Below are 22,169 nucleotides of genomic sequence, written 5' to 3' on the forward strand. Positions count from 1 at the left end.
GACACAGTTGGCAAGGTTTGGAGAGGTTTTAGTTGGGGGCTGAAGGTGATGGCTAGTGGCATTCTGTTATTTTCTTTGTTGGGCCTGTCCTGTAGTGGGTGACTTCTGGGTACTCTTCTGGCTCTGTCAATTGTTTCTTCACTTCAGCAGGTGGGTATTGTAGTTGTAAGAATGCTTGATAGATAATATGCAAACTGGATACAATTAACTTAGGCTTGAATAGAGACTAGGAGTGGATGGGTCATTACACAAAGTAAAACTATTTCCCCACGTTTATTCCCCCCTCCGCCCCCCCACTGTTCCTCAGATGTTCTTGTCAACTGCTGGAAATGGCCCACCTTGATTATCACTACAAAAGGTTCCTCCCCCACCTCCCCCTGCTCTCCTACTGGTAATCGCTCACCTTAAGTGATCACTCTGGTTACAGTGTGTATGGTAACACCCATAGTTTCATGTTCTCTGTGTATATAAATCTCCCCACTGTATTTTCCACTGAATGCATCTGATGAAGTGAGCTGTAGCTCACGAAAGCTTATGCTCAAATAAATTTGTTAGTCTCTAAGGTGCCACAAGTCCTCCTTTTCTTTTTGTGAATACAGACTAACACGGCTGCTACTCTGAAACCTTAAAAAAAATCTATCCTGTATTCACCAATGAAAATTCTGAATTACTTTTCTTAGGGAAATGATCGCCAATCTAAATCTACTGTTGGCTCCCGTGACGCAGGGGACATGGTGTCATCTCCTCAGCCTCCAAAGAGAAAGGAAAAGAGAGAACAGACTCAAGAGAAGATTAATTTTTCTAACAAACCCATAAAAGTGATGCAAAATATAAGAGCAACAACTTATATCCTTCAAGATAATGGTGAGTACTTAGGTGAAGTATAACATCATGTAGGTTCCTGAACACTCAGGGCCAGATTCCGGTCTTGGTTATACCAGTGAAAATTTGGAATTGCACATTGGTGTAAATCCCAAGGGGTCATCATATTTTCAGTGTACTTTGTCTGCCACATTAATTTCCAGATCAAATCATCACATATCAAATGTATCTGTATGTAGCATTCACAGCCTCAGCTCAGTTTATAAAAGACAGACTAACCTGGTATATGCCAGATATAATGTCAGCTAAATAACTTAGGGTTGTCCAACCTGTTATGCTTTTGGTATAGGCATAACCAATGGAAAAGCACTGTCAGAATCCCTTTGTCATCGTACTGCACTGACGGAAAAAAAAAAAAAAAAGCTGGCCTGCTCCAAAGACATTACAATGTCCCAGAGGATCCCATGCTGGCCACCTGGTTCTGATAAAACAAAATGATTTAGACCCAGAGGTAATACAACAAATGTAGAACTCCAATTAGCCAATAGCTGCAGAGACTAATCACACTTCAGACTTGCTGGAGGCAACTTCTGATTTGCTTCCCCACTGTGTCATGGTAGCAATTTAGAAATTTAATAATAAATGTTCTCTTTGGAAAATTGCTTTCCTCCCCTTACGATGTAAGAATTTGTTTTATGTCTAGAAGAACATCCACTTTGTACAGATGTTGTTGATACATTAGTGTGCTATTTTTTCTTCTTAATAATGGTTCAAAAATTGTTAACATGGAGCAATTAATATTTGTCAGCAAAAATAAGTTACACTTTTCATAGCTTCTGATGTTTCCCCAAACTGCTGTTTAAATGTGTGATAGTTATGCATCATGCTTTATAACTTTAGCATATGGGATCCAATAGTGCATCTGCAATGGTACTGGATTGTGATTTACAAATTGTACTTCCTGATTCTGAGGAGTAGATTTGAAAATTGCCATTGAAAGATCGATGAAACCCTTTACTCTGAATCACTTTGTAGTATAACTGTATCTTTCTTTGAAGAAGGTTGTAGAATTGCTGGTTTATTTTTGTTGTGAAACTAATGCCCTTGAATTTTAGTACTGATGTTACTATAGGTTGACGTAATTGTTTATGGGTCATATTCAAATTATGTTTGTTTCTTGACAGAGAGGTAATTTTCTTATTATACTGAAAGTGACCAAGGGCAATCTTACTGTCTGCCTTTCAGAACTGGCCATCTTCATAGGTTCCCTTTCTTGAAATTGCCTCTGCAAATTCCCCTCTTACGAGCTATTTGTCATGACATGCAATCTGGCAATTTGGTTTAGCTGATAGAGGGTATTCACCCTTTGATTCCCCATTCTGAAATTTCAGCTGAAGTTATCAAAGGCTCTGCCTCCTACCTGTTCTCATGTCCCAGCTTTTCACTTCTAAAGCAGTTTTTTAAACAATTTTCTTATCCCTGATTATGTAATTTAGTTTAATACTACCAGTTATTCAGTAGGGAGTAGTTCAAGTGATTAAATGAGATTATGATAAGGATTTAATTATAGTTGAGACTATGATTATGTCACGGAGGTCGAGGAAGTCACAGAATCTTGATTTCCAGTGACCTCCGTGACATTGCGGGCTCCGCAACTGACCAGCTGCTGTGTAGTGTGAAAAACTATCTGACTGAATTTGCAACTTCGGGTGTACTGAGCACGCTCACACAAACAGCAGGGAACCCCTGCAGCAGCCCAACAGGCGTCAGGACCCCCTGCAACTGACTGGCCGCCTCCGGGGACCCCTGAGATGCCCAGCTGCCACCGACAGCAGCAGAGGGATCCCGGAGCTACTCAGTGGCCGCTGGAAGGGGCCCCCCACAACTCCCCAGCCGCCAGCAGAGGTGGTGTGGGGACTCCCTCCATTCCAGCCCCTCAGGGCAATGGGGACTCTGCACCTCCCAGCTGCTGCAGGAGTGGGGTGAGGGGAGGGAGGGTGCTGGACTCTCCTCCCTCCCCATTTTATCAGGGATGTTTTTAGTAAAAGTGAGAGACAGGTCATGGCTTCTGTGAATTTTTGTTTATTGCCCATGACCTGTCAATGACTTTTACTAAAAATATCCATGACCAAATCGTAGCCTTAATTATGGTAGATCTGGAGAAACCTTGAAGCACTGCACTTAATGAAATAGTGTCTGCCACAGACTAGGATGTTAAGAGCCTGGAATGCTCTGTGGAAGGGTATATCTTGCAAGGAGTCTCTTACTTTTGTAGTTTTTGCCCTTGGTGTTAAAAGCAAGAAGAGAGGCCATACTCTTGGAGAAGGCTTTGTCTGTTTGGCTTACAGTTTTTAAGGACTCGGAGACCTCTAACTCAAAGTCCTCAGATCAGACTCCAAGAATACAGAAATTCTCTTCTGTTCAGACAGTTGCATCCTGGTTAACTTGAGGCCTTCATACCTTTTTCTTCTCCTTAGAAAAGAAGAGTCAGTGGTGTTGAGAGACTTTGATGCAGAGGTCTTAAAGTAGCTCTCAAAATCCAGGTGTACTGATCCACTCTCCTGTTTGGTGATTGAACCTGAACCTCTGGGACCAGATGTTCCTGGTTCCAAGTTAAGGAATCAGTGTACACAGTCTTCTCTGATCCATATAACTCTGACCCAGTGATTTGATAGTCTCAGTTTGTCTGGAGTGAGGATTTTCATAAGTAAAGGTTCTGGTTCTGGAGATATTTCTCCAGACTGCTTAACTGATTACCTGTACAATCTTTCTTAGGGTTCTTTAAATTTTGATTGCTTAACTAAAGAAAAAGGTCTTGAGAGTTGAACGTAGTTTTATAGAGTTTATTAAATATCCTTAATAATAGCAACTAATAGTATAGGAAACAAGAAGCAAAAATAGTATTGGTCTCTGGTTTGGTTAACAGACTAGAAAACTGGTCAATATAACCATTCAGATTTTCAGAATCAAATCACATGATCACAATAGAAAATAACACTTATACTCAATTACTATTTTGGGAAGGTGACTTTGTTTGGATTTTTAAATAAGAGTCCCTCAAAATAGGGCCTCACTTCTGCTAACTGATTATCAGCTCCAGTTTTGCTATCAAAAAATTAAGAGCAATCCAAATCTAGATCACAAGACAATTTGATCAACTATTTACATGCCAATTCACCAAGGTCTGGAAAAGGTTCGGAAAAGGGCAACAAAAATGATTAGGAGAATGGAATGGCTTCCATATGAGGAGCGATTAATAACACTGGGACTTTTCAGCTTGCAAAAGAGACGACTAACGGGGGATATTATAGAGCTCTATAAAATCATGACTGGTGTGGAGAAAATAAATGAGGAAGTGTTATATACTCTTCATAACACACGAACTAGGAGTCACCAAATGAAATTAATAGACAGCAGGTTTAAAACAAACAAAAGGAAGTATTTTTTTTCACACAATACACAGTCAACCTGTGGAACTCCTTGCCAGAGGATGTTGTGAAGGCCAAGACTATAACAAGATTAAAAAAAGAACTAGAAAAGTTCATGGAGGATAGGTCCATCAATGGCTATTAGAAAGGATGGGCAGGGGTGGTGTCCCTAGCCTCTGTTTGCCAGAAGCTGGGAGTGAGCGACAGGGGGTGAATCACTTGATGATTACCTGTTCTGTTTCTGATTACCTGGCATTGGCCACTGTCAGAAGACAAAAAGAAAAGGAGTACTTGTGGCACCTTAGAGACTAAACAATTTATTTGAGCATAAGCTTTCATGAGCTACAGCTCACTTCATCGGATGCATAAAGATGCATAAGTAGGGCATAGCGAGCAGATCGAGGGACGTGATCGTTCCCCTCTATTCGACATTGGTGAGGCCTCATCTGGAGTACTGTGTCCAGTTTTGGGCCCCACACTACAAGAAGGATGTGGATAAATTGGAGAGAGTCCAGCGAAGGGCAACAAAAATTATTAGGGGTCTGGAACACATGACTTATGAGGAGAGGCTGAGGGAACTGGGATTGTTTAGTCTGCAGAAGAGAAGAATGAGGGGGGATTTGATAGCTGCTTTCAACTACCTGAGAGGTGGTTCCAGAGAGGATGGTTCTAGACTATTCTCAGTGGTAGAAGAGGACAGGACAAGGAGTAATGGTCTCAAGTTGCAGTGGGGGAGGTTTAGGTTGGATATTAGGAAAAAACTTTTTCACTAGTAGGGTGGTGAAACACTGGAATGCGTTACCTAGGGAGGTGGTAGAATCTCCTTCCTTAGAAGTTTTTAAGGTCAGGCTTGACAAAGCCCTGGCTGGGATGATTTAATTGGGGATTGGTCCTGCTTTGAGCAGGGGGTTGGACTAGATGACCTCCTGAGGTCCCTTCCAACCCTGATATTCTATGATTCTATGAGAAGACAGGATACTGAGCTAAATGGACCTTTGGTCTGACCGAGTATGGTCGTTCTTATATTCTTTAGATCACATAAACAAGCAGATAGTGTACCAAGTAGGTACACAGTTTCAGAAATTGGTCAGTTGTCTGATTTGGGTCATCATCCGAGAGAGAGGCTGTGTTACTATCACCAGATCTTTGCTCAGTCATCAGCTTTCAGTTCAGTTCTCATTCACAGAAGGATTTGACACTGCGAACACAGGCAATGCAAAGGGCAGACATGACTATAGGCTTTTTCTAGTGCACTAGCAGGCAACCCGAATAGCTGGAAAATAGGAAATGCCTAACCAAGATAGGTACTTGATATCACCAGGAGGACACCTACGTGGCCAGCCCAGGACCTCTGTCTTTTCTCCTCCAGTTGTCTTTGGCTTGTGGGAAGTGATGTGCTGAAGGAGATGAGCTGTTTTATCCTATTTCTGCTGTGTGGTTTCACTTCATCTCTCTTCTTGGAGATGCTGATGTGGACCAATCAGATGGTGACCCATATTTCTTCTGAAGATTCAAAAAGTCCAACCAAAATGAGTCATCCTGTCTCACCATCCAATCAGGGAATGAGACATCAGCTTTTGCGTTCTTACAACTGGGACTGGAATTTTCCAGTCTCTTTGTGCAACACATTTTGTCACACTAGCTTGTATAAGACAAGTTTATAACTGTTGAGACAACCATCTTGGGACATACCTTGAACACTGGCTAATTTGCTCTGGTTAGCAACTTTCCTCCACAACTCGCTTTCTGTGGGCCCCTTTGCTAATCAGAGCTAATTAGCCAGTCTCTCCATATTCTTTGATTCTCTTTAAACTTGTTTTGACAGTCCATTATACAATGCAAAGTCACTTCAAGGACTATTGTTCTCCAGCTGGCAGGAATAGCTGTATGAATCTACCATTTCTGTTCTTGTTCTAACAACAATTGTGAGACCTTGGGATGTATGGCTGAGCTGAGTCTGTGTGTTATTACCAAACAGTTCATTTCATTTCTGACTAATCCACTTTGTGGTCAAGTGTCCTTATTACCACACTGTTTGGTTTTAGTTCCTTTTATTTTCTGCCTCTTTCAGCATAGGTATATTACACTAACTTGATAGCACAAGCATTCCTCATTGCAAACAGCCTTACTTCGTCACTTTATTATGTAAACTAAAAAAAACCAATGTGACCGCAACCCCTTTCCTTTCAAACAGGATTGCCCGGGAGGTAAATCCTGTAATTAATTTACAATATTTTGCCCAAAACTATATAATTTATCATTAAATTCACTTTTATACACATTTTAATTATAATTTTAGAACATAAGAATGACCATACTGGGTCAGACCAAAGGTCCATCTAGCCCAGTAGCCTGTGGCCAATAGCGGGTGCCCCAGAAGGAATGAACAGAACAGGTAATCATCGAGCGATCGATCCCCTGTTCCATCCCAGCTTCTGGCAAACAGAGGCTAGCGACACCATCCCTGCCCACCCTGGCTAATAGGTTCCATCATTTTCTTCTGTATTTGGCACATCATATAATACTTTAGTTTGATATGAATTTCATTTTTAATTAATTTATTTATTGATAGACAGGGAAAAAGTGGAAGTGTCTTTGCGAAAGTCTGCATGAAGTCTGAGTTTTTTCAGACTATTGAAAAAATCTAGCCATTGGGTTTTTATTCTCTTAGCCCTCTGTTCTGTTTTCTCTAAAAGGCCTCGATGCCTGGAATATTCTCAAAATGATAACTCATAATTTTGGTGCCTTAGTTACTACACCGTATCACAATCATAAGGAAGACTCTACTCTTAGGCTGGGGCATCTGGCTTCAAGTGGCAGGGGCTTCTTATGGCCTTTTCCCCCTCTCCCTCAGATAGGGAAGGGGAGGAAGAGGGGCAGCCTCCCTATTCCCCTCTCTCTCCTTTTAGTACATGGGGTGCTGGCTGGAAACCAAACTGTCTTTCAGAGGATAGGAAACAAACATAGGATTCTCCCCGGGGACATCTCTCTTTCTGTACTGGTTGCTATTGCTGTTCCACCCACTGGCAGGAAAGGCTGGGACCCACAGAAGCTCCCCCACCAGGCATCAGCTGGCTCCATGCTGCTTCCATGTCAGATTTCTCTGCCTGGTGACTCTTGCATCAGGCAAAGAGAAGGGCGAGCTCTGAAGGAGCTGAGCTTCCTATACTGAGGAGAGGGCAGGTCTTTCTCTAATTTTAGATGAAGGAGGGAGGACTGTGCTTCCCTCTCTGCTCCCCTTATTTGAACCCTGGTTTGAAGGCACACAAAGCCAAGTGTGAAGACAGATAATCCAAGGCTTTGCTGGTGGTAGGGGATTGGGAAGAAGGAGATGTGCCTGTCTGTAGGTTGGGTTTAGCTGGGCCCTGAAGGCAGCTGCTGTGGGAAATGACTGCAAATGAGCGCCTGCAGCTGGGGAAGAGGCATCCTCACGGTCGGCCCTGCAGGTCGCTGCTGGTGGAGGCACACATGCAGCCATCGATGCCCAGACTCCTGATCATTCTCCCCCACCTGCTGGCTATCTTGACTCTGTCCTGATAGGTCATGCAGACTGCAGGACAATTTGAGATGGCAAGCCACACCCCAAAAACTGGCCCATGTGCAAAATGATCCATAAAACATAGCCTTCTTAAGAGGCCTGTGCAGGATAAAAATGACTCACCAACACTTTTTCAAAAGTATCCCGTTATCATTTCTTTTTCATGCTGAAATTAAAATCTAATATTTAATTAAATAATAACAGATGTTGTGATCAGACACACAGCTTGTCAGACAGTAGTGCCATTCAGTGTTCAAACTGAATCCTTTCTAACAGCCATTACAGTAAAGATGGGATTTTGCCTGTGGTTAAATGGCACTAGATAGCCAACATTGAAAGCACAGTAGTGCTGTGCTAACAGAAGAAGCAATGTCTAAGGTCCCCTTCCTGGAAACCTCTGCACTCGCATGGGTCCCCATTGACTTGCTGGATGGGTCCTAAGACTGTAAATACACATTTCTCTTTGGCGATGAGCCAGGAGAAAAGCATACTCCAGTCTGGTGAGTCTTTAGTTAAGGACTGTTCAGAAGCAGTTGCAGACTTCACTCTTGCCATCAGCCATGGAATTATGTTTTCTTTACTGAACGCTCTGACAGTTGTTCAACCGGATGAAATGAAAGAATAGCTAGGAAGCAGCTGCATGATTCTCATCATGTGACTGCTAGTTCAAAATAATTTTTTGTCATGTATTTTAACAAGGATTACGTTATTATTCCATTATATATTTTTACACTTATTTTTCAATTAAGCTTAACTCTGCTTTTTAGTTAGAAGATTCAGATTTCATTTTGGCCACTTCATGGTGCTGTGGCTTCATTTCTTCGGCTTTTCTTGGTACTTGTCCCCCATCTTGACGTATGATCTTTTCTGCTGTCAAAAGCAGTCAAATAGTAGAATGCCAGCGTTGCTAGATTTTGATTTAAGATCAGCTGCTAGTTATGGTCCCAGACATATCATTTTATTTGAAGGAGTACTTGTGGCACCTTAGAGACTAACCAATTTATTTGAGCATGAGCTTTCGTGAGCTACAGCTCACTTCATCAGATGTTTACCGTGGAGCTGTAGCTCACGAAAGCTCATGCTCAAATAAATTGGTTAGTCTCTAAGGTGCCACAAGTACTCCTTTTCTTTTTGCGAATACAGACTAACACGGCTGTTCCTCTGAAACCTGTCATTTTATTTGAGTAGCTGATGGCAGGTATTCTTTCAATTAGAAGGTTTGAATTGTTCACTCTTGGAAGGTAGTAGTTTTACCATGGCATTTTTCTAAATAAAAGGTGGTTCTTGTCACATAGAAGTTGCTTTGACGTTACACAGGATACTCAGCAGACGTTTTGTAGTAAGATTTTCTTCTACACAGGGCCGGTGTAACCACTAGGTGAACTAGGCGGCCGCCTGGGGTGCCAAGATTTGGGGGCACCATAAAGCGGGGGCAGGCGGGGAGTGTAGGCGCCCTGGGCTCGGGCTGCCCGGCTCCCCCTGAGCGGCGCCCGGTTCCTGCTGCTCTTGGCCGGCAGGTGTGGTGCCCCAGCTGAGCCCGGCCCCTTGCGTCTCCTCTGTGGCAGCCCCCCCAGCCCGTGTGCTCCCGGGTGGCCGTGTCGGCAGTGGCAGAGCCTGAGAGGAGGACTGGCCCCCAGGCAAGCGGGGGAGACTCCGAGGTGAAGAGGCTGCTGGCCCTGGTGCGGACCAAGCGCTGGACACTGACAGGTACCTGTCCCTGCCCCATCCCGGCACCGCCTGCCCCCCAGCCCAGTGAGTGTTACCTGCCCCACCAGCCTCAGTGCCCTGCCCCATACAGTCAGCCACCCCAAGCTCACTGTGACACCAGCATCCCTTGGCAAAGGGCCCCCTGATCTTCACAAACAGCTGTCACCGCAGGCCTGACAAACTCACTGCACCCCGCACGTGTCTTACAGGGCACTTACCCACAAAGAGGAACATGGAAGGGATCTACACAAGGCTGGTAACTTGTCAAGAGTGAGAATCTTTGTGAGATGTGTGCATGGATAATATTGAAGGAATAATGTATTTACCTTAAAAGTCTGCTTTACAGACTTGGAGTAGAAATTAGTCACCAGGGGATAATGGCCCTTTGGGGCAAGGGGAATTTGTCACCCTGCCTAACCTGGCTGGTGATGCAATGCAAGGCTCAATTGTTTAGCTTTGCACAATAGTAAGACTTTGAATGGGACACCAACAGAGGCAATGGCAAACAATTGAAATGCCTTAAAGGTAAAAAAGAAACATTACAACAGCCGTTACCTGTTCTGACAGGCTGTTTATAATGCTAAGTTTACTAGTTTTTGGAGGTTGGGGGGTTGGGGTGGGGAGGGAGAGGGAGGGCGCGAGGTGGAAGTTTCACCTAGGGCGCAAAATATCTTTGCACCGGCCCTGCTTCTACGTGTCCTTTTTATTTTCTTTTAATGATTGTAATGATCATAAAAGTGCCTGAGAGCCCCGAAAACTTAAACTATGCAATCCACAGAAGAGATACAGCAAGGACAGCAGCGCCACATGTGCTTAAACAAAGTTCTGGGGTGCGTGTCTCTGTAGGAGAGAGGTTAATTCAGTTTCCCTGCCCATTCATTTCCTAGATCCTCTGACGTTTGTTCGAAAAGCCCCTTCCTGTTATCAGGAGTTGATCTTGTTGGGAAAAGGTTGAGTGGATTCTACTGACTCACTGAGGCAGGTGCCTCATTTTCCCATTTAAATATAAGGGAAGTAGAAGAACCACTCTAGAGAATGAGTATCTTGGAAGTCTTGAGGCAGGAAGCTCGGGTGACTGCCACCACCAAACCTGGGGAGAAGGCTAAAGCCAAACTTTGTTATTGGTAACTACTTTATTAATAAAGCTAAACTCCAGGAAGGGGGTGCCTTTTTGACCTTCCACTGTGTGTAGCTTTTGTTTTAAAGCAGGTTAGGAAAGGTATTTGCTCACATTCTGATTTTAGAGAAATGCTCCCATATTATCCTGGAAAATAAAGAAAATTCTCTTTTCCCACAGAGGAATAAAACACACAATCAAACTTAGAGGAGACTGTGGCAGCACTTAGAGAAGATAGCATTAACTATACTACAGCAGCATATGTAAACATTGCAGTGTATATTTAATTTAGGCTTGGTGCATTCATTTTGTTGCATGTCCTCTAAATAAATCCTTCACAGTACTGCTTGAGTATGCTGATGGTATGAACATGGCACATCAAAATATATTTTTGACATATTATAATGAATTAATTTGCTATAGACAATTTAATCTATTTCATCATCAAAAATGAGAATTTAAATGTATAAGATTGCCTGTGGCACATAAATACTAGCTTGCAGTCATATTTGAAATTAAGTGTAATGATGTATTCAGTGAATATTTTCCCTGGATAAAATAGTGGCTTTCAGGGAGATAGAAATTACTTGGAGTTACAGATACAATTATTTAGCTAAGTTTGAAAAATTCTGTTTCTCGTCATGGGAGGGGGAGTCATTTAAAAAAAATTGTGTGATGAAAATGTTTCTGCTGGAGTGTATACCTGAGCAGCATACTAATTTGTTTCCATTGTATAACACATTATTCCAGTGTAACACAATATGCCAAGTCATGGCCAAAGGCCAGATAATTATTGATCTCTTTTCATAGAAATGAAAGGCAAGCTTCTTGGAAATTCAAATGCACCAGGAAACAAAAATCCTTTCAAATAAAGTGTAATCAATTGCACTCACAACATTTTTAGCATGCAACCATTTGTACATGTGATTCAGGCACTTGCTGGTACAATTTGGGAGAGCTTCTGACAATCAGAATTCCCTAAAAGATGAAATATTGAACATTATGCTGTCATGATTATCAATGATTCCTGTTTTATACAAATTCTTATAGACTAGTAGTGATTACCTGTTAAAACCAAGACAAACCACACTCCAGAGCAGACACAAGCTCTTTTGTCCCATGATATACCTTTTGCCATTAAATGTAATGGGTTTGGTTCACTGTTGCTCTGCATGTTTATTTATTTATCCCAGTTCAAAGTAGGGTGACCAGGCGTCCGGTTTTCGACCAGAACACCCAGTCGAAAAGGGACCCTGGCGGCTCCGGTCAGCACCGCCGACTGGGCCATTACAAGTCCCGTCAGCAGTGCTGCAGGGCTAAGGCAGGCTAGTCCCTACCTGTCCTGGCTCCGCGCTGCACCCCGGAAGTGGCCAGCAGGTCCGGCTCCTAAGCAGGGGGGCCACAGTGCTCTGTGTGCTGCCCCCGCCCCAAACACCAGCTCCACACTCCCATTGGCTGGGAACCGGCAGAAGCAGTGCCTGAGGGCAAGAGCAGTGCGCAGACAGAGCCGCCTGCCACGTCTCCGTCTAGAAGCCGGACCTGCTGCTGCTTCCGGGGTGCAGCGCGGAGTCAGGACAGGCAGGAAACCTGCCTTAGCCCCCCAGCTGTGCAGCTGATCGGGAGCCGCCAGAGGTGAGCCCGCGCCCCAACCCTGAGCCCCAATCCCCAGCCTGAGCCCTCCTCAAACCTGGAGGCCCCTCCTGCACCCTGAACCCCTCATCCCCAGCTCCACCCCTGGGCCTGCACCCCCAAACAGAGCCCTCACCCCCTCCTGAACCCCAAACCCTTGCCCCAGCCCAGAGCCCCCTCCCACACCCTGACCCCTCTGCCCACCCCCCAGCCTGGAGCCCCCTCCTGCATCCCAAGCCCCTCATCCCGGGCACCACCTCCCTCACCCCAACCCCCTGCCCAGCTCAGAGCCCCCTCCCACACACTGAACCTCTCATTTCTTTCCCCACCCCAGAGCATGCACCCCCAGTTAGAGCCCTCACCCCCTCCTGCACTTCAACCCCCTGCCCCAGCCCAGTGAAAGTGAGTGAGGGTGGGGGAGAGTGAGCTACAAAAGGAGGGGGAATGTAGTGAGCAGGGCCTCAAGGAAGGGGCGAAGCAGGAGGCGTGGCTCCGAGAAGGGGTGGGGCAAGGATGTTCGGTTTTGTGCAATTAGAAAGTTGGCAACCCTAGTTCAAAGTAAGGGTAAAACACTATTTGATTTCAATAGGTCTTTGTGCGGGCTCTGGGGCCTACACAGGATTAGGGTCTATTAACACAATACTAACAACAAGCAATAGACATTCTACTGTGAAAGCTGTAAGTAGTAAGTTACCATAAACTCTGTCATCTTGGTCTGAATATATGACATATCTTTCCTATTCTCCAATTGCTTATCTGTGTTTCTGTGCACTGAAGGTGTTCATATAAAATATTCTTGTGTTTTGTTTGCTAAATAACTAAATTAAAATTAAGGCTATCAAAAGATTAAAATAATTAATTGCGATTTGTCACATGATTAAAAAAATTAATAATGATTAATCGAGCTGTTAAAAATAATAGAATACCATTTACTTAAATATTTTTGGATGTTTTCTACATTTTTAAATATATTGATTTCAATTACAACACGGAATACAAAGTGTACAGTGCTCACTTTATATTTATTTTTTATTACAAATATTTGCACTGTAAAAACAAAAGAAATAGTATTTTTCAATTCACTTAATACAAGTACTATAGTGCAGTCTCTCTAGCATGAATGTTGAACTTACAAATGTAGAATTATGTACAAAAAATAACTGCACTCAAAAATAAAAGAAAGTAAAACTTTCGAGCCTACAAATCCACTTAGTCCTATTTCTTGTTCAACCAGTCATTCAGACAAACAAGTTGTTTACATTTGAATGAGATAATGCTGCCTGCTTCTTGTTCACAATGTCACCTGAAAGTGAGAACAGGCGTTCACATGGCACTGTTGTAGCTAGCGTTACAAGATATGTACATGCCAGATGCTCAAAGAGTCATATGTCTCTTCATGCTTCATCCACCATTGCAGAGGTCTTGTGTCCATGGTGATGACAAGTTCTGCTTGATAAAAATCCAAAGCAGTGCGGACTGATGCATGTGCATTTTCATAACCTGAGTCAAGTGCCACCAGCAGAAGGTTGATTTTCTTTTTTGGTGGTTTGGGTTCTGTAGTTTCTGCATCGGAATGTTGCTCTTTTAAGACTTCTGAAAGCATGCTCCACACCTCATCCTTCTCAGATTTTGGAAGGCAATTCAGATTCTTAAACCTTGGGTCGTGTGCTGTAGCTATCTTTAGAAATCTCACATTGGTACCTTCTTTGCGTTTTGTCAAATCTGCAGTGAAAGTGTTCTTAAAATGAACAACATGTGCTGAGTCATCATCCGAGACTACTATAACATGAAATATATGCAGAATGCAAGTAAAACAGCAGGAGACATACAGTTCTCCCCCAAGGAGTTCAGTTACAGATTTAATTAACACATTTTTTTTTACTGAGCATCATCAGCATGAAAACATGTCCTCTGGAATAGCGGCTGAAGCATGAAGGGGCATAGGAATGTTTAGCATATCTGGCACGTAAATACCTTGCAATGCTGGCTACAAAAGTGCCATGTGAACACCTGTTCTTACCTTCTGGTTACATTGTAAATAAGAAGTGGACAGCATTATCTTCCGTAAATGTAAACAAACTTGTTTGTCTTAGCGATTGGCTGAACAAGAAGTAGGACTGAGTGGACTTGTCGGCTTGAAAGTTTTACATTGTTTTGTTTTTGAGTGCAGTTATGTAACAAAAAAATCTACATTTGTAAATTGCATTTTCATGATAAATAGATTACATTTCAGTACTTGTATGAGGTGAACTGAAAAATACTATTTCTTTTGTTTATCATTTTTACAGTGCAAATATTTGTAATAAAAAATAATATAAAGTGAGTACTGTACACTTTGTAGTCTGTGTTGTAACTGAAATCAATACATGTGAAAATGTATAAAAACATCCAAAAATATTTAATAAATTTCAATTGGTATTCTATTGTTTAAAACTGCTATTAATCATGATTAATTTTTTTGAGTTAATTGCGTGAGTTAACTGCATTTAATTGACAGCCCTAATTAAAATCCATTGTGGCTGTTCTATCATGGAGTCTTTCAGGGTATGTTTTTTATTACAAAGGGTTTGCAGAAAGGTTTTAGATTCACTAGGATAATGTCTGCACCTATCTTGTAGATAGTTAAATAGGGTCTAACCAACATGGTTTGCTGCAAAGGAAAAATATGTCTCACTAATCTGTTAGAATTCTTTGGAAGTGTCAGTGTGGTAATACGTACAAATAAATAGTGATGATGATAAAGTAGTGGATAAAGGAGAATTGGTTTATAAATTCAAAAGGCCTTTGACAAGATCCCTCAGGGTATGTGTCCACACTGCAGCTGGCAGTGTGCAGTGCAGCCCATAGACAGATGCATGTGAGCTCTGTGTGAGCTACTCTGCTAAAGTTAGCATTGTTGCGCAAGCTGTGGTGTGGGCTAGCTGAGCCTGAGCTCGGGTGGCTAGCCAGTGCCACCACGCATGATGCAACGTCCACACTGCTATTTTTAGTGTGTTACCTGGAGCGAAGCGAGTGTGTGTTTGTCTCCCCCGGCTGGAGGCACGCTCCCAGCTGCAGCGTAGACATAGAATCATAGAATATCAGGGTTGGAAGGGACCTCAGGAGGTCATCTAGTCCAATCCCCTGCTCAAAGCAGGACCAATCCCCATTTTTTTTTGCCCCAGATCCCTAAATGGCCCCCTCAAGGATTGAACTCACAACTCTGGGTTTAGCAGGCCAATGCTCAAACCACTGAGCTATCCTTCCCCCTCCCCCACCCTTAGAAGAGGCTGAGACAGACTGCCAATATATCAAGTACTATATATCACGAACAAATGGAATTTATGGAATTAAGATAAACCTTATGGAGATAGGGTTAATACCTTTGGGATTCATTGTATTAAAAATGCGATTGTGTATGTGATATTGTGGCGTTGTGTGTACCTTCTCTAGTAGGAGGGGGATGCTGATGTACTTCCTCTGTTATCTGTCCTTTGAAGCCACCTCCTTGCGAGGTTCACATATACTAACTCGGACTGGATACTCTAGGGACCAACAGACAAAGAAAGGATTTTTGGATAAATAGTCTGGTTTTAAACTGGCTCAAGGCCTTTTACCTGATCCAGCAAAAGGGCAGTACCCCTGGTCCACAGAGGCCCCAGTCCTTATGGAAGGATTGGAAAGACATGGCCTACTGAGGCCTCGTAAGACTAGGTGCTAGTTCTGAGCTGAGGCTCTGATGGACTTGTGACCACAAAGGAAACCCCTTGGATGGGGTTTTGAAGAACTGCTCCTGCCAGAGCCCGTGTTAGAGTTGGGGTGATGTCTGGTAAGCTTTTTAGCTTGTGTGCAGGTTCTTTTATTGTTTTAAAAATGTTTTCTCTGTAGTGCTTTTACCTTATAAATAGGCTTCCATAAAAATGTGCTGTGTGGGTAACTTAGAACTGTAGCTATTACAGCTATCTGTCTCTGAGGAGAAAGCAAGCAGGTGTGCTTGGGCAGCCTGTCTCTGCTGGGAATAACACAGAGAAGACACAGAACTGTGCGGCCTGGAAACATGCCCGTCAGAAGGGAGTGAGACATGGTTTTCCACTCAAGAAAGGCAACAGGTGGAGAGCTGGAACTTGAGAGTTGGTGTCCTTGCTGGACCACTGAGGGGAACTGGGTGCAGTGGCCCTGAAATGTAATGCCCCTCTGCCATGTACATTGGCCAAACTGGACAGTCTCTACGTAAAAGAATAAATGGACACAAATCAGACGTCAAGAATGATAACATTCAAAAACCAGTCGGAGAACACTTCAGTCTCTTTTGGTCACTCGATTACAGACTAAACAGTGGCAATTCTTCAACAGAAAAACTTCAAAAACAGACTCCAACGGGAGACTGCTGAATTGGAATTAATTTGCAAACTGGATACAATTAACTGAGGCTTGAATAAAGACTGGGAGTAGATGGGTCATTACGCAAAGTAAAACTATTTCCCCATGTTTATTCCCCCCCCCCCACTGTTCCTCAGACGTTCTTGTCAACTGCTGGAAATGGCCCACCTTGATTATCACTACAAAAGGTTTCCCCCCTCCCCTCCCCCGCTCTCCTGCTGGTAATAGCTCACCTTAAGTGATCACTCTGGTTACAGTGTGTATGGTAACACCCATTGTTTCATGTTCTCTGTGTATATAAATCTCCCCACTGTATTTTCCACTGAATGCATCGGATGAAGTGAGCTGTAGCTCACGACAGCTTATGCTCAAATAAATTTGTTAGTCTCTAAGGTGCCACAAGTCCTCCTTTTCTTTTTGTGAAAAAACTAAGTAATCATGAGGTGAGAGGCAAACTGTTGTCATGTATCAAAAACTGGCAAAGAGACAGGAAACAGAGTAGGATTGAATGGTCAGTTTTCACCATGTCAGAAGTTAACAGCAGAATATTTGGTCTGATGTTGATTAATGTATTTATTAATAATTTCGAAAGGGGAATGAGCAGTGAGGTTGCAACATTTGCAGATTATTAAGTTTTTTAGCAAAAAGAAAAGGAGTACTTGTGGCACCTTAGAGACTAACCAATTTATTTGAGCATAAGCTTTCGTGAGCTACAGCTCACTTCATCGGATGCATACTGTGGAAAGTACAGAAGATCTTTTTATACACACAAACCATGAAAAAATGGGTGTTTACCACTACAAAAGGTTTTCTCTCCCCCCACCCCACTCTCCTGCTGGTAATAGCTTATCTAAAGTGATCACTCTCCTTACAATGTGTATGATAATCAAGTTGTGCCATTTCCAGCACAAATCCAGGTTTTCTCCCCACCCCCCCCACTGTGCCAGCAATGCCCCTCTGCCATGTACATTGGTCAGACTGGACAGTCTCTATGTAAAAGAATAAATGGACACAAATCAGATGTCAAGAATGATAACATTCATAAACCAGTCGGAGAACACTTCAATCTCTCTGGTCATGCGATTACAGACATGAAAGTTGCGATATTACAACAGAAAAACATCAAAACCAGACTCCAGAGAGAGACTATTGAATTGGAATTCATTTGCAAATTGGATACAATTAACTTAGGCTTGAATAGAGACTGGGAGTGGCTAAGTCATTATGCAAGGTAACCTATTTCCCCTTGTTTTTTCCTAACCCCTCCCCCCCAGACATTCTTGTTAAACCCTGGATTTGTGCTGGAAATGGCCCACCTTGATTATCATACACATTGTAAGGAGAGTGATCACTTTAGATACGCTATTACCAACAGGAGAGTGGGTTGGGGGGGTGGGGGCGGGGAGAAAACCTGGATTTGTGCTGGAAATGGCCCAACTTGATTATCATACACATTGTAAGGAGAGTGATCACTTTAGATAAGCTATTACCAGCAGGAGAGTGGGGTGGAAGGAGAGAAAACCTTTTGTAGTGGTAAACACCCATTTTTTCATGGTTTGTGTGTGTATAAAAAGATCTTCTGTACTTTCCACAGTATGCATCCGATGAAGTGAGCTGTAGCTCACGAAAGCTTATGCTCAAATAAATTGGTTAGTCTCTAAGGTGCCACAAGTACTCCTTTTCTTTTTGCGAATACAGACTAACACGGCTGTTACTCTGAAACCTAAGTTTTTTAGGTTAATCAAGTGAAACTTCAGAGGGACCTAACCAAGATAAGTGCATGGGCAATGCAATGGTAGATGAAGTTCAGTGTTGATACAAAGTGATGCAGATTGGTGGGAAAAAGTTGTGCAACTCATCTACCTTACAGATTTCTAAGTTAACTGTATCAGCTCAGGAAGGATATCTGGGAATCACTGTACCCAGCGCAATAGAGACCTCTTTTCATTGTGCATCTGTGGTCAAAAAAGCAAGTCATATTTTAGGATGCATAGGGAGCAGGATGGAGAATAATATGGAAAATATGTAAATCAGTGGTGTGATCTGGTTTTGCTGGTATACTGTGTGCACTACTGGTCACCCCATATCAGAAAGGATATTACAGATTTAGAGGAGGTTCCAAGAAGGAAAAAGAATGTGATTAAGGACATGGAAAAACACATATGAAGAGACTGAAAAATTTGGGATTGTTTACCATAAAAAAGAGGGGACATGATAAAAGTATACAAAATAATGACTGGTCTGGTGAAGATAGATTAGGCACTTTTGTTCCCCCAGTCTCATAACACAAGAACAAGGGGATATTGGGTGAAATTTAAAAGTGGCAAATTCTAAATGAATAAAGGGAAATGCTTTCTTTCACACAACTGTGGAACTCATTGCCATTGGATTTTGTTGAGGCCAAAAATTTAGCAAGATTAAAAAATGGATCAGACATTTATATGGATAAGAATATCCAGAGTTATAATAGTTAATGCTAACAAATATTGGAAGGTATATAAAACCTCATTTTTCAGAGCATAAACCAGTCTCTAAGTGTTAGGGATTAGGATGAGAGCGTCATGGGGGCAGATTATTCCACATCAGCCTACTGAAGGGTTCTTGCATCTTCCTCTAAAGCATCTGGTGCTGACCTCTGTCAGGGACAAGATATTGGACTAGCTGGACCATTAATCTGACCCAGTAAAGCAGTTTCTATGTTCCTATTTACACACTGACTTTCTGAATAATATAGACTTTTATTTTAAATAGCTTTAATTGGGGATTTTAAGCAGTAGGTGGTGAAATGTTCATTTTTTTTCTGACAGGAAGAAATGTAACAGTTCTCAAATGGCATGGGCAGAAGTGAATTAAGTTATTTTCCCCCCAAGATCTCTAAAATGAGGCTTTTACTGCCTGCAGTGTAATAGTTTTCTTTTGCCATGTAAATGCAGTATCAGTCTGGTTTGCTATAGAAATGTTTTCCTAATGCCTTTTTTTGTGCTTTTCATGCTGTGAAGCAGCTGATAGGTGTTCTTGTAAAAGGTAAATTGTAGGAAATTCATATTTAGAGGAATGCTGGCAGTGACTCAGGAGAACAGACGTTTGAAGTGTAGCATGCATTTGTTAGTGAAGAATATTGGTAAATAGGTAGCCTTTTTGAGGTTGATTGGGACAGTGAAATAAAAAGTAGTCTTTTTTTAACCCCTTCTGGCTTACCTCAAGTCAATTATTTAACTTGTATTAGTCTCCGGAGGTATTGCTCCCAGAGTGGGAATTGTAAATCATTTTAAACACACTGATGAATCTAACTTTTTTAAACAGGTACTTTGATTGTCTTTTTGTGCTAAAATGTGAATGTTTTCTTTTAAATATTACATTATAGGACTCTTATCCTGAAGGAAACTTCCAAATATATTAAGTCAAATTCTCCCTTTTGTGCACCGGAAATGGGAGATGATACTGAATTGGAAGGAAGAGATGATTTTATTGAATGGGCGGGTCAATGCACGAACATCCCTACAGTCCATTTCTGACAGGGTATCCACTCCACATTTTTTTCCATCAGTGACCAAAATGGCTTGTCAGATTATGCTTTTCTGTCAGCTGGAATAAGGAGCTGGTGGCACATAACATGGCCACTTGCATCAGCACACCTGGCCGCTAAGAAATCTGTGGTGAAAGGGACTACACACAGAAGGTTTTCACAGGAGGAAGTGTGGGAAGCTACAATGGGAGGGAGGTAGTGAGGGCCAGTATCGGGCTGTGGGTGTGCGTGAGGGTTACCAATGTAAAGCCCCAGTTTAGTAAAGCACTCAAGCACGTGTTTAAACCCATTCCTATTCAGGACAGCCGATAAGCACATGATTATCCTTTTAAAGATGTGCTTACGTCCCATTGACATCAATGGGACACTGCCTTTGTCTACGGACACAGGTTGTACCAATGTAACTACATCGATTTAAGACTACCTTACACTTATTTAGTTTAAGTTGATAAGAAATGAACTTAAGTTAAATCAGTGCCAGGCACTCCTAAATTGATATAAGTGTCCCCACACAAGAGAGATGCACTAATTTAACTAAATCAATTTCTAAACCACTTTAGTGTACTTGGAACAATTTTTGTATGTGGACAAGACTTCAAGTGCATGTTTGCTTAAAGTTAAACGTGTTTCAGAGTAACAGCCGTGTTAGTCTGTATTCGCAAAAAGAAAAGGAGTACTTGTGGCACCTTAGAGACTAACCAATTTATTTGAGCATAAGCTTTCGTGAGCTACAGCTCACTTCATCGGATGCATACTGTGGAAAATACAGAAGATGTTTGTTTTTATACACACAAATCATGAAAAAATGGGTGTTTATAACTACAAAAGGTTTTCTCTCCTCCCACCCCACTCTCCTGCTGGTAATAGCTTATGTAAAGTGATCACTCTCCTTACAATTTCAGAGTAACAGCCGTGTTAGTCTGTATTCACAAAAAGAAAAGGAGTACTTGTGGCACCCCAGAGACCAACCAGTCCACTTGAGCATAAGCCCCCGTGAGCTACAGCTCACCTCATCGGATGCATCCGATGAAGTGAGCTGTAGCCCACGAAAGCCCATGCTCAAATAAACCAGCCAGTCTCTAAGGTGCCACAAGTACTCCCTTTCTCCTTACAATGTGTATGGTAATCAAGGTGGGCCATTTCCAGCACAAATCCAGGTTTTCTCCCCCCCTCTTCCCCCCAAACCCACTCTCCTGTTGGTAATAGCTTATCTAAAGTGATCACTCTCCTTACAATGTGTATGATAATCAAGGTGGGCCATTTCCAGCACAAATCCAGGGTTTAACAAGAACGTCTGGGGGGGGGGGGTAGGAAAACAAGGGGAAATAGGTTACCTTGCATAATGACTTAGCCACTCCCAGTCTCTATTCAAGCCTAAGTTAATTGTATCCAATTTGCAAATGAATTCCAATTCAACAGTCTCTCGCTGGAGTCTGGATTTGAAGTTTTTCTGTTGTAATATTGCAACTCTCATGTCTGTAATCGCGTGACCAGAGAGATTGAAGTGTTCTCTGACTGGTTTATGAATGTTATAATTCTTGACATCTGATTTGTGTCCATTTATTCTTTTACGTAGAGACTGCCCAGTTTGCCCAAAGTACATGGCAGAGGGGCATTGCTGGCACATGATGGCATATATCACATTGGTAGATGTGCAGGTGAACGAGCCTCTGATAGTGTGGCTGATGTTATTAGGCCCTGTGATGGTGTCCCCTGAATAGATATGTGGGCACAGTTGGCAACGGGCTGTGTTGCAAGGATAGGTTCCTGGGTTAGTGGTTCTGTTGTGTGGTATGTGGTTGCTGGTGAGTGTTCGCTTCAGGTTGGGGGGTTGTTTGTAGGCAAGGACTGGCCTGTCTCCCAAGATTTGTGAGAGTGTTGGGTCATCCTTCAGGATAGGTTGTAGATCCTTGATAATGCGTTGGAGGGGTTTTAGTTGGGGGCTGAAGGTGACGGCTAGTGGCGTTCTGTTATTTTCTTTGTTAGGCCTGTCCTGTAGTAGGTGACTTCTGGGAACTCTTGTGGCTCTATCAATCTGTTTCT

At 42.6% G+C, this 22,169-nt stretch overlaps 1 protein-coding gene across 6 annotated transcripts in view; it reads left to right on the plus strand.

Annotated features, from left to right (window-relative positions):
- DCDC2 (doublecortin domain containing 2) overlaps positions 1-22,169 on the plus strand; it is a 242,081-nt gene that overhangs the window by 76,610 nt on the left and 143,302 nt on the right. For all 6 annotated transcript variants that reach the window (XM_073331884.1, XM_073331883.1, XM_073331885.1 and 3 more), the window contains exon 10: positions 681-864. In XM_073331884.1, the coding sequence (XP_073187985.1) occupies positions 681-864 (184 nt within the window). The remainder of the gene's footprint in view (positions 1-680; positions 865-22,169) is intronic.

This window comes from Lepidochelys kempii, chromosome 2 (assembly GCF_965140265.1).
Source record: "Lepidochelys kempii isolate rLepKem1 chromosome 2, rLepKem1.hap2, whole genome shotgun sequence".
Lineage (NCBI taxonomy): Eukaryota > Metazoa > Chordata > Testudines > Cheloniidae > Lepidochelys > Lepidochelys kempii.